Source organism: Ranitomeya imitator, chromosome 8 (genome assembly GCF_032444005.1).
Source record: "Ranitomeya imitator isolate aRanImi1 chromosome 8, aRanImi1.pri, whole genome shotgun sequence".
NCBI lineage: Eukaryota > Metazoa > Chordata > Amphibia > Anura > Dendrobatidae > Ranitomeya > Ranitomeya imitator.
The window spans coordinates 171,559,900-171,580,555 of record NC_091289.1 but is presented as its reverse complement, the minus strand read 5'-3'; the positions used below and the strand labels follow the sequence as shown (position 1 = coordinate 171,580,555).

Sequence of the window (20,656 nt, the reverse complement as noted above, 5' to 3'; positions counted from 1 at the left end):
TAAGTTCCTTGGGTGTCTAGTTTCCAATATGGGGTCACTTGTGGGGGGTTTCTACTGTTTAGGTACATCAAGGGCTCTGCAAATGCAATGTGACGCCTGCAGACCAATCCATCTAAGTCTGCATTCCAAATGGCGCTCCTTCCCTTCCGAGCTCTGCCATGCGCCCAAATGGTGGTTCCTCCCCCCACATATGGGATATCAGCGTACTCAGGGCAAATTGGACAACAATCTTTGGGGTCCAATTTCTCCTGTTACCCTTGGGAAAATACAAAACGGGACTAAAAAAATAATTTTTGTGGAAAAAAAAAAGATTTTCTATTTTCACCGCTCTGCGTTATAAACTAGTGAAACACTTGGGGGTTCACAGTTCTCACAACACATCTAGATAAGTTCCTTAGGGGGTCTACTTTCCAAAATGGTGTCACTCGTGGGGGGTTTCAATGTTTTGGCTCATCAGGGGCTCTCCAAACGCGACATGGCGTTCCATCTCAATTCCAGTCAATTTTCCATTGAAAAGTCAAATGGCGCTCCTTCCCTTCCGAGCTCTGCCATGCGCCCAAACAGTGGTTTACCCCCACATATGGGGTATCGGCGTACTCAGGATAAATTGCACAACAACGTTTGGGGGCCAATTTCTCCTGTTACCCTTGGTAAAATAAAACAAATTGGATCTGAAGTAATTTTTTTGTGAAAAAAAGTTAAATGTTCATTTTTTTTTTTTAAACATTCCAAAAATTCCTGTGAAACACCTGAAGAGTTAATAAACTTCTTGAATGTGGTTTTGAGCACCGTGAGGGGTGTAGTTTTTAGAATGGTGCCACACTTGGTTATTTTCTATCATATAGACCCCTCAAAATGACTTCAAATGTGATGTGGTCCCTACAAAAAATGGTGTTGTAAAAATGAGAAATTGCTGGTCAATTTTTAACCCTTATAACTCCCTAACAAAAAAAAATGTTGGTTCCAAAATTGTGCTGATGTAAAGTAGACATGTGGGAAATGTTACTTATTAAGTATTTTGTGTGACACATCTCTGTGATTTAAGGGCATAAAAATTCAAAGTTGGAAAATTGCGAAATTTTCAAAATTTGCGCCAAATTTGTTTATTTCACAAATAAACGCAAGTAATATCAAAGAAATTTTATGACTATCACGAAGTACAATATGTCACGAGAAAACAGTGTCAGAATCACCGGGATCTGTTGAAGCGTTCCAGAGTTATAACCTCATAAAGGGACAGTGGTCAGAATTGTAAAAAAATTGGCCCGGTCATTAACGTGCAAACCACCTTTGGGGGTTAAGGGGTTAAAAGAGATACTAACTTTCCAAAAAGAGCTCACTGATATATAATCAGTTAACTCAATCAGCAGCCAGCGACATGCAGAAAAAAAAAAAGCCAAATGGTGCAAAACTTGTATTAAAACCCTATTGCAAAAATTAATCACCCTCCCATCCTAAAAAAAAAACCTCATGTGATTCAGAATATAATTTTTTTAAATTAATATTATTAATAATAATAATATTTTGCGCTGGTACAAGCTGTAATGATTCCTAGGTCTGTTAATAAGAGATTGAGCAGAGTTACTGAGCTGTGATTTTTGCTTAGTCAGAGACCTCCGTAACTGGATCTTGAGTGTAGAGAAAGGGACCCAACTGTTGGGCGTCCCAGGGTTAGGTGTAATGATACTTATTGAAACTCCCTTAGTAGATATGATCCGAGATTCGACCGCGTCTCCAGCTATTGTCAGTAATCACTGAGGATTCCTTTCCTCTTGCGTGAAAGAATTTCAATGGCACAAGGTCCAAGTGCAGAGTTCTAGCAGTGCATCCTGTAATTCCACCCAGAACAAAGGGGTAGTGGGGCCTTCTCAGTAACGTGAGAAGACGTCTTCTAGCTGGAAAAGGAAAAAAAAGGCAAAAAAAAAAAACGTATTTGTGGACTCCGGTAGAGTATGTGTAGCTGAGAAGAGGCCATTTCCTACGAGAGGGAGCAGAAAGACTGGCCATTCTCATAGGATTTGGGGCCATCTAACATCTTCTTGTTGGAAGAAAACTTTGGGAAGGGGACGGAATGAAGCACTGCACCTGGTCCAACCTGAGGACGGTAGCGGGCGTCTGTGTATTTTTGGGGGTGTGCGTCACCATTGCTGCACTCTGTCTGACACTGGGAAAACCTCGTCAAAAAGGTACGGAATAACCTTCACCTTTATAGTATCAGACGCCATCACCAAAAAATCTTATAAAATCTAAGCCGAAGCCCATCACCTTGTAGAAATGTATTAATACAGCTAAATGATGTATTCTCAGAATATTTTCTGATATGACAGATTCTGAAGTCAGTAGAACTGGAAATTCACGTTGCCCCTTTATGGAAAATGTTTGGCCAACTAGAAAAAAAAATCCAACCAAACAGTTTTAAGATTTACTTGTACTGAAAATTTTAATAAAGCATCTTGTATATTTTTTCTATTTTCCTTTTTTTCCCCTCTTCTTGTCCAATATTGGTTGCATTGTGCAGTCACGTGACCATATTTTGGGTTATTAGAATTTGAATCTTTTTTTTTCATCTCATGCCATATTATGACACTGTTTTTGTGTACAGGACACTTTTTGTATCTACTTCAATCAATTAAATAATCAAATTTGGAGCTTTTTTTTCAAGCAGAAATTGACCTGTTGTTTCTTTTTCTAAGTGTAAGAAAAAAGCAGCGTTTGCACTGTAGACGTGTATTCCCATATTAATCAGTAGAAGTGTATAAGAACAAGATCCTCACCAAAATTCATGTAAAAATAAATGTGTAAAAATGGAAGTATATCTACACGGGGGGTTTTTTCTGCAAAGATTTTGAAATGGGTCCACTTCAAAATCCACATTAAAAAAATTCCTAAATTTCTCATTGACTACATCCAATAATAAATGGAGCCATTCTGATATGGGTGTTAAAGGGTTTGTACCAGAGACGTAGCTGGGGTTTTGGTTCAGGGGGGCAAAACCTCTGAGTGGGCCCCTAACCAGGTAACCTTGATTACAACTCGGTGACGCACTCTAATACTGGAGGAAAACTTCAGCAAATGACCGCTCTGTTACTGAAGATAATTTCTATATAAAGACCAACATGGATATTACCGCCATATGGTCAGTAGTAGATACCAGTCCTACAGAACATATAAGTGATCACACACAATACAGTTACAGATAATGTCTTACCACTGACGTCCTTCCGATGGAATTGTTCATTTTTTCCATCTGGCCCAGACCGACATGACAACTTCTTCCAGCCAGAGAATACAACAAAGACACGTTTAACTTCTCATATTCCAGCCCCATCACCATCTATTCCCAACCTGCACAAACTCCTCATCCTACTGATACCCCAATACTGAGCCGCTGCTGCCGTATGTGTCCTTATTACTGCCCCTGATGCCCCAATATTGAGCCGCTGCTGCCGTATGTGTCCCTATTACTGCCCCTAATACCCCAATACTGAACCGCTGCTGCCGTATGTGTCCCTATTACTGCACCTGATACCCCAATACTGAGCCGCTGCTGCCGTATGTGTCCCTATTACTGCCCCTGATACCTCAATACTGAGCCGCTGCTGCCGTATGTGACCCTATTACTCCACCTGATACCCCAATACTGAGCCCCTGCTGCCGTAAGGTGTTCCTATTACTACACCTGATACCCCAATACTGAGCCACTGCTGCCGTATGTGTCTCTATTACTGCCCCTGATACCTCAATACTGAGCCGCTGCTGCCGTATGTGACCCTATTACTCCACCTGATACCCCAATACTGAGCCCCTGCTGCCGTAAGGTGTTCCTATTACTGCACCTGATACCCCAATACTGAGCCACTGCTGCCGTATGTGTCTCTATTACTGCACCTGATACCCCAATACTGAGCCGCTGCTGCCGTATGTGTCCCTATTACTGCCCCTGATACCTCAATACTGAGCCGCTGCTGCCGTATGTGACCCTATTACTCCACCTGATACCCCAATACTGAGCCCCTGCTGCCGTAAGGTGTTCCTATTACTACACCTGATACCCCAATACTGAGCCACTGCTGCCGTATGTGTCTCTATTACTGCCCCTGATACCTCAATACTGAGCCGCTGCTGCCGTATGTGACCCTATTACTCCACCTGATACCCCAATACTGAGCCCCTGCTGCCGTAAGGTGTTCCTATTACTGCACCTGATACCCCAATACTGAGCCACTGCTGCCGTATGTGTCTCTATTACTGCACCTGATACCCCAATACTGAGCCTCTGCTGCCGTATGTGTCCCTATTACTACACCTGATACCCCAATACTGAGCCACTGCTGCCGTATGTGTCCCTATTACTACACCTGATACCCCAATACTGAGCCCCTGCTGCCGTATGTGTCCCTATTACTGCCCCTGATACCCCAATACTGAGCCGCTGCTGCCGTATGTGTCCCTATTACTGCCCCTGATACCCCAATACTGAGCCGCTGCTGCCGTATGTGTCCTTATTACTGCCCCTGATACCCCAATACTGAGCCGCTGCTGCCGTATGTGTCCTTATTACTGCACCTGATACCCCAATACTGAGCCGCTGCTGCCGTATGTGTCCCTATTACTGCACCTGATACCCCAATACTGAGCCCCTGCTGCCGTATGTGTCCCTATTATTACACCTGATACCCCAATACTGAGCTGCTGCTGCCGTATGTGTCCCTATTACTACACCTGATACCACAATACTGAGCCGCTGCTGCCGTATGTGTCCTTATTACTGCACCTGATACCCCAATACTGAGCCGCTGCTGCCGTATGTGTCCCTATTACTGCCCCTGATACCCCAATACTGAGCCGCTGCTGCCGTATGTGTCCTTATTACTGCACCTGATACCCCAATACTGAGCCGCTGCTGCCGTATGTGTCCCTATTACTACACCTGATACCACAATACTGAGCCACTGCTGCCGTATGTGTCCCTATTACTGCACCTGATACCCCAATACTGAGCCCCTGCTGCCGTATGTGTCCCTATTATTACACCTGATACCCCAATACTGAGCTGCTGCTGCCGTATGTGTCCCTATTACTGCCCCTGATACCCCAATACTGAGCCGCTGCTGCCGTATGTGTTTCTATTACTACACCTGATACCCCAATACTGAGCCGCTGCTGCCGTATGTGTCCCTATTACTGCACCTGCTGTGTGGTTCTCTTAATTCTAAAGCACCCCTCTATAATATTGTAGTGCCGGGTGCAAGTGCCCTAGAAAACAGTGCCCATATTTTTCCCTCTAGCCCCTATAACAATAAGTGCCCACTTTACATTTAATAATGTCCCGAGTCACCCCCTGTACAGCTCCCCTATACACAGTATGATGATCTCTTATACACAGTATAATGCCCCCTCACTGTATAGTACCACCCACACAGTATACTGGCCCCTTAGTAGCCTCCAAACTGTTTGATGGCTCCAACAATGTATAATGACCCCCACAATGTAATCTCCATACTGTATGATGGCCCCCTAGATAGCCTCCATATACAGTAGCATAATGCACCAAATAGTCCACAATATAGTATAATGCACTCCCCATAGGCAGACTCTATAGCATAAGGCAGCCCCCATAGGCAGACACTGTAATAAGGCAGCACCCCCTTTAATGCAGACCCTGTAATAAGGCAGTACCCCCATAGGCAGACTCTGTAGTATAAGGCAGCACCCCCATAGTCAGACCCTGTAATAAGGCAGCACCTCCATAGTCAGACCCTGCAATAAGGCAGCACCCCTATAGGCAGACCCTGTAATAAGGCAGCACCCCCATAGTCACACCCTGTAATAAGGCAGCACCCCCATAGTCAAACCCTGTAATAAGGCAGCCCCCCATAGGCAAACCCTGTAATAATGCCGGTACAGCTGATCTTCCGATGATGGCAGGGGGCCAACTGCTGGCTCCGGGCCCCCGCCTGCTCAGGGGCCCTGTAGCGGCCAGGTGGCAGAGCAGGGAGATTGATTCTTCCTGCTCTGCCGCAGAATGTAACTGTATTGGCGCGCTGCACGTGCTGATACAGTTACAGTAGCGTAGCTCCGGGTAGGCCCCTTCAGAGCATCGGGCCTGGGGCACCCGCACCCTCTGCCCCCCGGTAGCTACGCTACTGCTGTGTACCAAGTTTGGAAGCTATTCTTAAGGACTCGTACACACCAGTGTTTATATCAGACGAGAGCTGGCTGTGTTTTTCGCTGATGGCACTGGTACCTGTGATATTTTATGAGGTTGTGCATTTGTCTGATTTTTTTCTTCGGGCAAAAAATTCAGAGATATGTCCAATTTTGATCCAAGTGTCAGATCAAAAATTGGCTATACAAATCTATGGGCCCTTGAGAAATATTGGACCACACTGGGATGACATCCATGTGCGGTCCAATTTTCACGGACTGACAGAATGGAGAAGGTGGAGAAATGTTTTTTTTTTTTCTTTTTTGTCCTCCTTTGAGAAATACTCACGCCACTCTGATCAGAATAATCGGATTCTTTTTCTTAGATGGAGAGAAAACTGCTCTGATCCGCTGAATAGGAGATAACTTCCCGATCACTGGGGGTCCGACCGCTGGGACGTCTCGAGTACTGAGAACGAGGATGTAAAGAGCCCCGTTCTGAATGGGGCAGTGGTTGAGCATGCGCACCTCCGCACCATTCATGATGGGAGCTCCAAAGAGCAGCCAAGCGCCGTCCACGGTTATCTCCGGCGGTCCTCTTGCGAATCAATAATGCCAAAATCAAAGATGCAAAGTTTTGGAGGCTCTACTCTACCCTTATCACCTGCTCTGCCATTTTTTTTTTTTAGATTCAACATCTGCTTTCCACACGGGAGGAGACATGCTGGACTATCTGCTTTCACAAGGAGAAATTTCGTCCCGTGATGGACTCCTGGTCACCTGGTATCACGCGGCAAACAACAAGAGCCAGCTGCAGGACGCCCTCAACAGTAAACTCCATTACTCATATCTGCTATTGGTGGTTTTCAGCTGAAAATATAAAAAAATGGTTCTGCAGTGAAAATGGCTTTGTTCCTCATATCAACCGGTCGGAAATCAAGTTCCATATTCCTTTTATTTCCAGAGTTATACTATAAGCAACAAATCCAATCGTACCAGGCTCGATTACGATAATCAGATCTGATCTTTCGTATGTTAAAGTTGGGCTCCACAAAAAAAATTGACTAGAGTTTTCAAACTTCAATATTTTCAGGGATCGTCTTAGTTTAGGTTTGTCTCATTCCAGATGTGGAAATAACCATGAACACGGCAATCGACTCTCCACTCCGCTTATTGCTAACTAATATGAAAAGTTTAGGAGACTCTCATGAAAATTAATCATATATATATGTTTATATATATTAATCCAGCTCTTCAATTTTGGGAGCCTCCAGAGTAGGACTTTGCGTCACCACTCCTCTTTTATAGACTACACCCTTTTCCCACGCTCTGAAAATTCCTGAAAATTAATTTGGACACCACGCTTCCATTCATCATTAGCTTTTTTTTTTTTTTTTTTAATTAAGTCTTTTTTTCTTTGTTTTTGTCTTCCAGTATTGTTGATGTTGACATGTTTTGTGCCCAATTTTTCAAATTGATTCTCCTGGTTCATTAATTTTGAGCAAAAGCAAAAATGCACTTTACTTTTATCTTTTACCTCTTTTGCACTTTTTTTTTTTTTAGAGCAGAAAGTTGTACGTACGGCTAAGATGTCGCAAAAAAATTTCAAGTGGACGTAACATCGCTCCGGGAAGGGACTGGAGTAAACTAGTGCAAAACCATTGCCACTTTTTTAAAAAGTCGCAATGAATGTATAGAGAAAAAAAAAAATATGCCCACAATGGCAAACCTATAAAACAAACTCATGTAAAATAGATGTAAAAAAAAAAACACAAATGAAAAGAATTTGATGCAAATCAAAAACAGGCTAAAAACTAGAAAAAAGGCATATATGCCATAATGAATCAGGGACGAAAACTGTGTCTGATGATAGACTATCCATAAGCGTTGACTAATTTTCTGGGGTGTCTCAGAAACCTCCTGGAAATGTCCAGTGGAGCTCCCCTTTCTTTAGGAGCCTCACAGACTCCCCAGGAGAGCTGACCAGTATGATGCATATCCTCATGTTAGAATGTAAGACTTTCTTGAAAATAGGATACTGGATTAGTTTCTGTCCTTAGCAAGACTAAGAATCTAATTCTTTCCCACAAATATATTAAATTGAATCTATCAGCAGGGGTTTTCTATGTAATCTAAGAGCAGTATGACATAGGGGCAGAGACACTGATTCCAGCAATGTGTCACTTACTGGTCTGCCTGCTGTTATTTTGGTACGATTACAATTTTCTCTTCTGCAGATCTAGCAGTGCTTGCATGCTGAGCCTTATGTAACCCCGCCTACATCACTGATTGGCAGCTTTCTGTCAAAAGAATGCTGCCAATCAGTGGTGGGGGGCGGGGTTACACAGAACAGAAGGACTAGTTGGCAGGGGGCACCTAGTCCTGCAGTGATAATCTCCTGCTGATAAAACACTGATTTTATTGAAACAACAACATACATCCCAAAAAGTGACACGTTGCTCGAATCGGGGTCTTTGCTCTTACATGATGCTGCTCTCATATTACATAGCAAAAGTCTTCTGACATATTCCCTTTAAATGTGAGAGTAGCTATGGAGATACAGAGGTAGCAAAGACATCAGGGACCCCAAAGGACATTCTGCCACAAACTTGTATTTTAATATATTTTAAATGGTGAATGGAAGATGGGGGGCTCTGGAAACAGTTAAAAAGCTTAATATTTGCACCAGTTACTAATTTTTAAGTTATGTTCTATGTACTAAAGGCTCACATGGGAGGACAGAGCGTGCCATGAACATTGTGCAGTTTAATCCTTTCCTCTGTATCTTTTATTCACTGTAACCGAATATCAATGAGAAAGGGTGATCGAGGAAAGCTCAGAATTGGGATGTGATATGCTGTATAGTGATTCTGCTATGGATCACTATCCAGCGACCTGGTTTTGCCTTTCTATTAATTTTAACCCTTCAGGTGCTGTAGTCATATAAAAGACCCAGCAAGAGTACAGTGGGTGTAACTGTCCTCTATAATCCTTCCAAATATCAATACGTTAGCTCTGTACTATAAAGCAAATTTACTTGTTGCAATCTATCCCATTCACCCCTAGAAATATTCACCATTTCACCTTTGCTGACTTCGTCTCTAATTTTCAGTTGTCTCTGAGTGACTGGGTGAAGATTAGCTGCTATTATATATCCCATACACCGCACACACAGACCTGAGGGATTCCTGCTCTCCTGTTTATCCAGTTAATAGCACGTGTCCAGTATCAGCAGCAACATGGAGGACATTATAGAACAGTACTGAGCAGTGCAGCTGTGAATCCAGCGCTAGTGATATAACACTCACTAGAAAGCTTCAGAATGGGTCTGTGTGTGTATACATTTCTCTTTCACTCTGAGCTTCCCGGATCCCACTCCTTATACTTCAATAAGCAGCTGTAATCTGACGCCTCAGTGAGCGGGCATTAAGTAGTTTCTGAGCAAGATAGATTTTAGAAGCAGAGTTCTCTGATAAAAATAGATTTAATTTGTGTGTGTGTGTGTGTATAAATATATATATATATATATATATATATATATATATATATATATATATATATATTTGCTTGTACTACTGAATTGTGCCACATTTGTTGAGATGCCAATGACCAATTAAAGGGGTTGTCCGGCCTTGGAGCTCACGTCTGCAGTCGTTTTATGTGACGCCCTAAAGCCATCCCTGAACCCACACATGGTGAGTGTATGTATAATTCCTCAGGTGGCATCATGGTCTTGGAAGCCGATGTCAATGTGGAAGGACAAGGAACCCCAAATGAGACAGATATTCCGATTATGGCTCATCCGCCCGCTGTATATAGTGACAACACTCTAGAAGAATGGTTGGATACCGTCCTTCAGTCTTCGCAAGGTAAGAAATAATTCTGTCTGGTCAAAGAACAAATCAAAAAAGCTTGGAAAGAAAAAGAGGACCAATCACCAGATCAAAATTGACCAGTTGTTGCTCTTATTTAAATTTCCGCTGCTTTCCTGAGTTTTCCATTTTTTCTTCCTTTAATTCGACACACGGCTCCATGGGGCTTTTTACTTAAGTGATATTTGATGGTCTTTACCTAAAGGGCATGGCTAATTAGATAATAATGCATTGCAGCCTAAAGACACGCCCCAGAGGATCCTGTGAGACAAGTCCCCTATATAAAGACCATAAAAAATAGCACAAAGTAAAAAGGACCATATCTCTGGAACCGTATGGTGGAAAATAAAAAACAAACAAACAAACTGAAGGACAATGGTAATAAAATAAGAGCAAAACCTGCTGGTAGGTCCTCTTAATCCCTGGGTCCACTACACAAAATAGCATACCAAATAAATTGTTCCTTAAGTATTTTTTTTTTATTTCTTGTGTATGAAAAAAATGGACAGATTTCCAGCAGTGTTTTGTTATTACGGTACGTTAGTTTTTAATGTCGCTATTTTTTGCACCTGACTAAATTATTTAAAAACGTAACTTCTCTTACAATCCAATGTTAAAAAAGGTCAGCACATGGATGTCATTCCATGTGCCCCCCATGATTTTCACGTGTCCATATACTTGTATAGATAATTTTGATTCATTACTTAAATGGATCCTGTGCGCTGCAATACACACTGCCGGCCAATCAAAGGCCAGCAGCGGACATCAGCGTGCACGTGCTGGGGTTGCATGTCAGTCATGTCATGCGCTTCCATTGCTTGCACGCTGAAGTCGGCTGTCAGCTTCAGAAGAGGATGCTGTACTTCGGGGGAGCGGAGGGAAGGTGAGTAGCATAATTTATTTTTTTCTATGCATTGAAGAACAAAGACAGAATGGTGGACATATATACCAGGATGGGGACATATATACCAGGATGGGGATATATACCAGGATGGGGGACATATATACCAGGATGCGGTCTGGGATAAGGGACCTATATAACAGAATGGTACATACATGCCAGGATGGGGGACATATATACAAGGATGAGGCCCAGCAGGAGGAACATATATACCAGGATGAGGGACATATATACAAGGATGAGGCGCAGCAGGGGGACCATATATACCAGGATGGGGCACATATATACCAGGATGCAGCCCAGGATAAGTGACATATCAGAATGGGGGACACATATACTAGAATGGGCACAGGATGGAGGGGACATATATACCAGGAAGGATGTGGGACATCACTTCGCAATGGGGGAGGAGGGTCAACTAATATGTCCTTGTAGGACTTAGAACGCTACAAGGGCAGATACATCTGACCAACATGGGGGGAGGACGGGGCTAATGTGTGTCTTCATGGGGTTGTACAGGTCCAAATTTTGCATCTGGCCCACTGGACCCTAGTTACTCTTCTGCTGGAACACTTAATAATTAGCTCTCTAATCTGTAAAAAAAAAAACACTGGATAAAAGCTCCGCCACAAGGGAAAATGGTTCGTTATCACTACACAGCACCTAATACATTTGTTGAGGCATTGATGTTGCTGCACTTAATAGAAGTCCCATATGACAGCCTAAAAGTTCGGTCTTTGGAGGAATTAACCTCGACTCATGTTTCATCCACCAGTCTTGAGTCAGAAGCCCGCTGGTGAAAGGTGCGTCAAATCTACTAATACATTTGTGGTGTCCTTTGGCTATCTGTGCACCAGATGGTGAAATATGGGCCAGCTATTCCCTTTATAGCATGTGTCATAGTAAACTATTTGGACAGCAGTTGTCTTCACCCTTTTATGCCAGGACCAATTTACTTTTTTAGGTAAGTATCTAGACTGTCGCAAAAGATAAAAATGTAGCAATTTTTTTTAATGAAAATAATGCAACTATTGCACCAAATTTTTTACCAAATTGTGACTTTTTTATAGCATAAAAAAATGATTCGGGCTTTTCTTGGTATTTCTATACATGGGGCAGAACTGCAATATCATGAGCAGCCCATGAACAAAAGTGGTGCTGGTTCAGGAACAAAGTAGCCGTGTGTTATGTGTCTGATATATAATCTAATGTAATAAAATGCAGCCATTAATAAATGCAATGAAAGTGTCCGCAGAGTCCAAATGAAGAGTTTTTTTTAACATATTTATCTATGAGTAATTCATATCCATGTTTTTGGTTTATCCCGTCTAGGTATCAAGTTGGATTTCAAGAATATCAAAGCTGTTGGCCCATCACTAGACATATTACTTGCCAAGTCCTCCAAAACTCCTATAAACCGTCCTGTATGGCTAAATGCCGATATCGTGCCTGGTCCCAATGTCTATCATGAAATAGGAGTAAATGCGACACAGTCAGTATCTGGTGATGTATATTTATTAGAATTTGAATACAAATCTGATACTTGCACAGCGCCACGTTGGCCCATCGACGTTGTGTTGTATTGCAGCTTGGCTTTTTTTTTTTATTTGACCTGAGCTGCAATACCAGCCACAGCCTATGGACAAGAGTGGCGCTGTTTCTTGAAGAAAACAAACTTTTCTAATCCTATACAGCCCTTATAATTTATAATTACAGGTTTCTAAAACTCATCCAAGAGAGGTACCCTGACATCACCATCTCTCCTGGCTGGATCACTTTATACTTGCCACCCATCATCTCTAATAGAACTTACTCAAAAGAAATGATTGAGAAGATGTACAATCTAGTAAAAGATCTGCCCCAAAGAATCACTTTCCCGGCTCGCGCTGTTCTCACTCGCTCGGCTTGGCAGAATTTCTACTGGCTCCTGAAGCAATCTGACCGGTAAACTGATATACTGAGGCCACAGATGTGCATATATAAAGTATACTAAAGATCAATATGTAAACTACGAGAGAGACAAGTCCCAGGTATTACACACCTAAAGCCAGACATAAATCATAACATATGAGTATACAGACGCTATACTGAACAGAGAAAAGTATAGGGACACATACCTTAATCATTGAATTCATGTTTAACATCTGGTCCCATTTCCGCCCAGTGTGCAACATTCAGACCTCCGTGTACAACATTCGGCCCCTCAACGGATAGTCAGAGACCAAGTCCGCGGTCAGGTACCTGAGGTCAGAGAGGGACAAGAGCAAAAGGGATAACACAAAGACAATTGGTCAAAACAAATCCAAGGTTCGGCAACATGATCAGGAAATCAGACACAGAGCTTTGCTCAGTGATGTGTGTGCTTCCCTCTGCGTCTGATTTCCTAAGGTACCTGACCCCAGACTTGGCCTCTGACTATCCGTTTCTCTTATCCCTTTATCTTGACACAGCCTCCTGGTATTAGACCCCAGACTGTAACCTGATCATGCCTTCGTCTTGCCCCTCTGTACTACAAGCCCTCCTGGTATCTTACCTCAGACTTTCTGACTACCCTTTCTCACGGCTTGTCCGTAAGTAGTGTCTTGGTATCACAACACCATTCATTTTACCATATAATGCACTAAAAATGTGAAAATAAGGTCCAAGTGAGTTGAATTAGTAAAAAAATGTAAGTCCACCGTGTTTTTTTTTGTTTCACTTTTATGGCATTCATTGTATGGCAAACAATTATATGGCAATATGATTCTACAGGTCAGTCTAAATACGATGGTATCAAACTTTGTATATATTCTTGTCTAATCATTTTAGTGGATAGAAAATTCAAAACAAAAATTTGTTGTCATCCTATCCCCAAAACGTGAAACTTTTTTTTTTCATTGATGAAGCTGTGTGATGGCTTACTTTTTTTGCATGTTGAAATGGCGCTTTCATTGATAACATTCTGGGGTACATTACACATTTTGATGGCTTTTAATTGCATTTTTCTTTAGACAGAGGCGGCTCCAGAAAAACTTAAAATTCTATTGTCGCCATTATTTTTCTCTTTTCATTATTTACCATATGAGTTAATTAATTACTTTTCTGGTTTGATAAGCTGTACTTTTACAGCGACAATACCAAATATACACTACTAAAAAAATTATAGGGAACACTAAAATCCCACATCCTAAATATCAATGCAGGAAATATTCCAGTTGCAAATCTTTATTCATTTCATAGTGGAATGCGTTGAGAACAATAAAACATAAAAATGGTCGAGGTAAATCAAAATTAATATCACATGGAGGCCTGGATTTGGAAAGATACTCAAAATCAAAGTGGAATATCAAATTACAGGCTGATCCAACTTCAGTGGAAATGCTTCAAGGCAAGGAAATTATGCTCAGTAGTGTGTGTTGCCTCCACGTGCCTGTATGACCTCCCTACAATGCCTGGGCATGGTCCTCATGAGACAGCTGATATTTTCCTGAGGGATCTTTTCCCAGACCTGGATTAAAGCATCAGTCAACTCCTGGACAGTCTGTGGTACAACGTGGCGTTGGTGGATGGAACCAGACATGATGTCCCAGATGTTCTAGATTGGATTAAGGTCTTGGGAATGGGCGGGCCAGTCCATAGTATCAATGCCTATATCATGCAGGAACTGCTGACACACTCCAGCCACATGAGGTCTGGCCTTGTCCTGCATCAGAAGAAACCCAGGGCCAACCGCACCAGCATATGGTCTCACAAGGGGTCTGAGGATCTCATCTCGGTACCTAAAAGCAGTCAGTGTACCTCTGGCGAGCACATGGAGAGCTGTGCGGCCCTCCAAATAAATGCCTCCCCACACCATTACTGACCCACTGCCATATCTGTCATGCTGGAGGATGTTACAGGCAGCAGAACATTCTCCATGGTGTCTCCAGACTCTGTCACGTCTGACATGTGCTCAGTGTGAACCTGCTCTCATCTGTGAAAAGCACAGGGCACTAATGTCCAATCTGCCAATCTTGGTGTTCTCTGGCAAATGCCAATCACTCTGCACGGTGTTGGGCTGTTAATACAACACCCACTTGTGGACGTCGGGCCCTCATACCACCCTCATGGAGTCTGTTTCTGACAGTTTGAGCAGACACATGGATGTTAGTGGCCTGCTGGAGGTCATTTTGCAGAGCTCTGGCACTGCTCCTCCTGTTCCTCCTTGCACAAAGGCGGTACCAGTCCTGCTGCTGGGTTGTTGCCCTTCTATGGCCCCCTTAATGTCTCCTGGTGTACTGGCCTGTCTCCTGGTATCTGCTCCATGCACTGGACACTTTGCTGACAGACACAGCTGCCCTTCTTGCTACAGCTCGCATTGATGTGCCATCCTGGATGAGCTACACTACCTCGGCAACTTCTGTGGGTTGTAGACACCGCCCTATGCTACTGTACCTCTTGGGGTGAAAACAATGAAAAAATGGAAAATTGACCAAAACAACAACCAAAAAGGATGAGATCACAGAAATGGTCTGTGGTCACCCCCTGATCCTAACTCCTTTATAGGGGTTGCCTTGCTAATTGCCCATCATTTCTACCTGTTGTCTGTTCCATTTGCACAACAGCAGTAGTAATTGAATCACAATCAGTGTTGCTTCCTAACTGGACAAGTTAATTCCAATGAAGTGTGATTGACGTGGAGTTACATTGTGTTGTTTAAGTGTTCCCTTAAGCTTTTTGAGCAGTGTATATGTATTTTTTTTAATTCTTCATCTTTGAACTGAGAAAAGCATGGTCATTTGAATTTTGTATTCTTTATATTTTTTTTTTTTTCTTATTCCTTTGTGCCTTTAGGCAATTTGACACTGATCGTTTGATTGCTTGCTCTCTATACTGCAATACTAAGTTGTTGCAGTACACTGCGTAAATGATGGTCTACTATAAAGCCCACTGTGTCGGCGGAAACCCATCGAATCAGCGATCGCATCATTTAAAATTCCGCTGTCAGTGATTGACAGCGGCATCTAAATAGTTAAACAGCAGCGATCAGAGCAACTGTAGCGTGTTGAGTGGGCTCTGCAAGCAGAGATCTTGAAAATCATTGATTAATTGAAACAGAGACCAAATCATGAAATCATATAACGTTAACATGGCTCATAATTTCATTTTAATTTTAAGAACAGAATTTTGTTCCCAAAAATAATTTATTTAGCAATTTATTTAGCATATTTTTTATTTTTATTTTGTATGATTGTGTAAAATTTGTTCTGAGCGAGCAGTGATGTGAACACTTTGCACTGTAGGTGGGTTACACAACATATCAGTGATAATATCAGTATGATAACTGTGTGTTCTATCATCTCTACAGGTACAGCCTGACTTTATGGCAGGGGAGTTCAGACCCATTAAAACTGGACGACCTTTTGTTCATCCGAGATAACAGTCAACCCGAGGAAATCTACTATGACATTTATGATCCTTTGCTATCAGAATTTAAACAAATAGCATGTAAGTTATCAGCCTGCTGAGAAGATGAACCACTTACAATAACAACAGAGTTCCACACAGGAATCGTGGCTGAGTATACAAAATACATTTATAATTGACTAAAAGAACAGAAAAAGCATTACCCCTCTTCCATCTAGCATCATTAAAACATTTCATTTAATATTAATAATGTAATATATTCAACCCTAACTAAAATGAAACAGGTGTCAATATTGCTGTCAATTCAGAGCACTATTCCTCTACTGTTCTACTGCTGCAATAGTTATGTGATGGACAGCACCCACAATTGTTAAAGCCAAAAACACAAGCCCCTTTACAGGTTTCACTAATAACCTGGCTTCTTCAGGGGTACAGAGTTATAAGCCTCTGTACCCCTGATGAAGCCGGATAAGCGGCGAAACATTTAAAAAAAACACCTTAATAAAAGTAATTTTTTAAAATAATGCTTGTTTATATGGTGGAAGTGTACATTTGAGGTTGAAAAGATCTTTTCATCAAATTTTTCATCAGATAAGTCATACAGGGAGAAGTGTGCACCCCCAATGAAAAGTATGTAATAACAAAAAGTTGGACTTAAAAAAAAAATAGCACATTAGGTGCGAAATACTTTTTTTGTTAAGATATCTGCAATGAAGAGGCAAAATTAAAGATATACAGATTTACACCAGGGTGTCTTTTTGGTTGAACATGGGCAGCATGGTGGCTCAGTGGTTAGAACTGCAGCCTTGCAGTGCTGGGGTCCTGGGTTAAAATCCCACCAAGGACAAAATCTGCATGATGGGTCCAAACATCTGCAAAATAGGTCCAAAGATGATGGTCCAACAGAGCACACAGTGACTTCATCTGCCTCATTAAGGTAAATGGCCTTTTTCCAGGGCTTCAGATGTAAGCCCTGATGGAGCCACTGAACGTAGGGTAAAACACAATGTGAACATAGTCTTACATTGAGAGGCTGAAATTCAAATTGATCCCTGATTCAGATGAAGTATCTGTTCCTGATCTAGTCTAAAAATCCCCAAACCTTATTAATTGCGACACTTATGTGTTTGCATGAAGCTGTGAGGCTGGGAGCAGTGGGCTCCTGGAGAAAATAGACAATCAATATAGTGATACTATTTTTACTTGTGTTTATTTCCAAAGTGAATTCCAACCGGAAGAAGCTGTTCTATTCCGGGGTCAGCCTTCAGATGTACTTTCACCCCGATGATGACGATGGAATTTCAGTGAAATGGTTTGATGCTGAGGAAAATGTCTCCACTGTACAGAATCTATTGTCAAGTAAGAAAAGTATCTCCAATTATGGAGAAATACAACATCCAGAACAATGTTTGACAAAAATGGCTTAATGCTCAGAGACCATAAAAGTGTAAAAAAAAAAACATTTAAAACCAATTTTTATTTGATATGTGTTAAAAAAATATCCAAGAAAAACACAGACAACACAAACGAAAATAGCCCGATATACAAATGAATGGGCACAATAATAGATAAAAATACAATACCAGGCTGATAAACCAAGGGGCAATAATTAACCCTAATCAGATCGTCCTTATTGATACAGTCCTGCCTACCCGCAGAGGTTGGACTTTAGGGTTAGGCCGGGTTCACACATGCGAGAAATACGTCCGAGTCTCGCATGGTAATACCCGGCATTGCCGCCGTCTCTCTGGAGTGGAGCTTCGGCCGCATAGCAATACATGGAGCCGCACGCTCCGCTCCTGAGTGATGGCGGGAATGCCGGGTGTTACCATGCGAGACTCGGACGTATTTCTCGCATGTGTGATCCCGGCCTAATGGTGACAGTGGCGCCACGCTCCTCGACGTCTGACTCTAGGAAACCCTTAGACGGCCTACCAATGATTGAAGTAGAAATGATATTGCTTAAGGAAGGCAGAAGGGGCTCAAAAACAAAGTAATGGTACTATTCGCTATAATGGTATTGTCATGGCCTTGACACGTTTCCCAAAACGTGGGCTTGTGATCCTACCAGATGTCATTCTTATCAACCTCCTGATGAACCCTTAGTTGGGGAAACACGTCGAGACAATGACAACAACATTGTTTAATGTACGTAAACCGAGAACATGGTTGTGTAGGTGATCAAATTAAGAATACAGATATACGTGTATAACCACAAAGTTTTGTGCCAGTACAGAGAAAATTCGGTTAGAATGTTTATGAAAATGAGCTTGTAAGTGCATTGATGGTGGGCTAATACACTAGCTGTTCTAGCTGGCTCACCCCTAATGAAGTTCCAGGATTATTTGCATACACTTTCTATTCAAATGGGCACCACGGTGGCTCAGGGGTTAACATTGCAGCCTTGCAGTGCTGGGGTCCTAGGTTCAAATCCCACCAAGGACAACGTCTACAAGGAGTTTGTATGTTCTCCCCGTGTTTGCGTGGGTTTCCTCCCGGTTCTCCGGTTTCCTCCCACACTCCAAAGACATACTGATGGGGAATCTAGATTGTGAGCCCCAATGGGGACAGTGGTGATAACGTCTAAAGCGCTGTGGAATTATTCGCGCTATATAAGTGAGTAAAATAAATAAATTGAGAAGAGAGCAGGGCAGGTGTGATCACGTTCTCTGATGCCTACTAATCTCGAAATGGGCATGATAGAATAAAACAGTTACACGGCAACTATTAAATGAGACAGGTGCCCAATATCCGCAGATTGAAAACGTGGCCGGCAGGTAACACAGGACGTAATGATGACATTTATCCTGCTTTCTTCTCAATGTGGAAGTGAGTACAGAGGAGAAACCCTTTAAGGCTAGCTAAAAGCTTGCTTGAGAAACTTGACTTAATGAAATTCAGGGTTTTCAAGGCTTTTCTATAGTAGATAGGAAGCTATATTTTGGGCTACCAAATATGTATAACTAGATTCTCCACATACTGGAGTTTATATGAAGACTGGTTAATGAGATCATTAGATTGATGCATTAAAGTGTTATAATATTTATAGAATCTTCCGTCTTTCCACTATAGGTAATCTTGGAATGCTCACGCTCCAGGTAGAAGTCCAAACAAATAGTTCTCTTACCCCAATGGTAATCTTTGCTAAGTCATCATCAATATTTCCACTGGAAGACCTTCTCAAGTTGGTTACCAACAGCAATAATCCATGGGGAATTTTCCTTAAACCAAAAGACCACATCTCACTCAACGAGACCCTCAATGTCCTGAAGAAACTTGATGACCAGAAACATCTATATCTTCCAGTGTGGGTTGGCATGGATGTGGCTTATGAAACTTTTAGCACACCAGGGTATATCCAAGGAGAAGACTTCATTGGTAGCATCAATGCCATCTTTTCAGCAGTTACGGTTGTGCCTAGTTGGCCCAAAGAACGGTTGGATAAGGGTTACACAGAGATAATGGTGCAGGATATGCTGAAACTTTGCAATGGAGTCATGCAGGAGGTCTCATTTCAGCTACAGGCAGTTGCCTTGGGGAAAGCCTGGCTGAGTGCAATAAATCTGCTGAAGGTCTCCCCAATGTATACTCTTACCGTAGAACACACTACTGAACAAGGAGCGTTCCTGGATGGGTATCATGGACTGATGGCCATCAGAACCCACACGGAAAATGGGGTCTATTACAAACTACCACCAGAGTATCGGTATACGCTCATGACAAGTATCTACAGCACCTAGAGTGAAGTCACTAAGGAACCTCACTTGAATAATGAAAACTTTTTGGGTTATTTTCATCATAAAAAAAAAAGTTTCCAAAATACAGTAGTGTAAGATAAGGGTACATAGTGTGTATTATTTATATACTGTTCCCCAACAACTCTTCGTAAAAGTTCTGGACTAAGAACAACGGTGGTATGACAGGCGGCTGGAGCAGGCATTCACGGAGCCCCTGGTTGGGTTAGTCAAAGGATAAGGTAATTTAAGTAGTAGGTCCGGTGTGACCAGACGTAATGTAAAGTATGTAAAAATATCCTCTTAACACATTGACTTAGAAATAAATATGCTAAAAATCAATTGTGTCCTAAAATGATTGACTCAACAATATTCTGTTTTTAGATCATTGTATTCTCCTACAAAGTCAGTCATTATGAAACGACGTACGATGCATAAAAAGAATCATCTAATTATCTAATTTTTTTTTTTTAAATCCCCTTGAAAGGCAATGTCATGTTTTGCAAAAAAAAAAAAAATCATTTTTTTTTAAATATTTAGTGAATTTACAAATTTTGTTCAGGAAGAACATCTCTTGCTCGGTTGTTATCTGCAATTTATTGTGACGTCAAATGTAC

At 41.9% G+C, this 20,656-nt stretch overlaps 1 protein-coding gene across 1 annotated transcript; it reads left to right on the top strand.

The window, feature by feature from the left end:
- Window positions 1-1,730: 1,730 nt before the first annotated feature.
- On the top strand, window positions 1,731-20,379 carry FAM151A (family with sequence similarity 151 member A). The gene is made up of 8 exons (XM_069737876.1): window positions 1,731-2,186; window positions 6,837-6,977; window positions 9,867-10,016; window positions 12,253-12,412; window positions 12,637-12,864; window positions 16,247-16,386; window positions 17,527-17,664; window positions 19,378-20,379. Exons 1-8 carry the CDS (start codon window positions 2,072-2,074, stop codon window positions 20,043-20,045), a joined length of 1,740 nt encoding a protein of 579 aa, XP_069593977.1. The 5' UTR covers window positions 1,731-2,071; the 3' UTR covers window positions 20,046-20,379.
- Window positions 20,380-20,656: the final 277 nt, after the last annotated feature.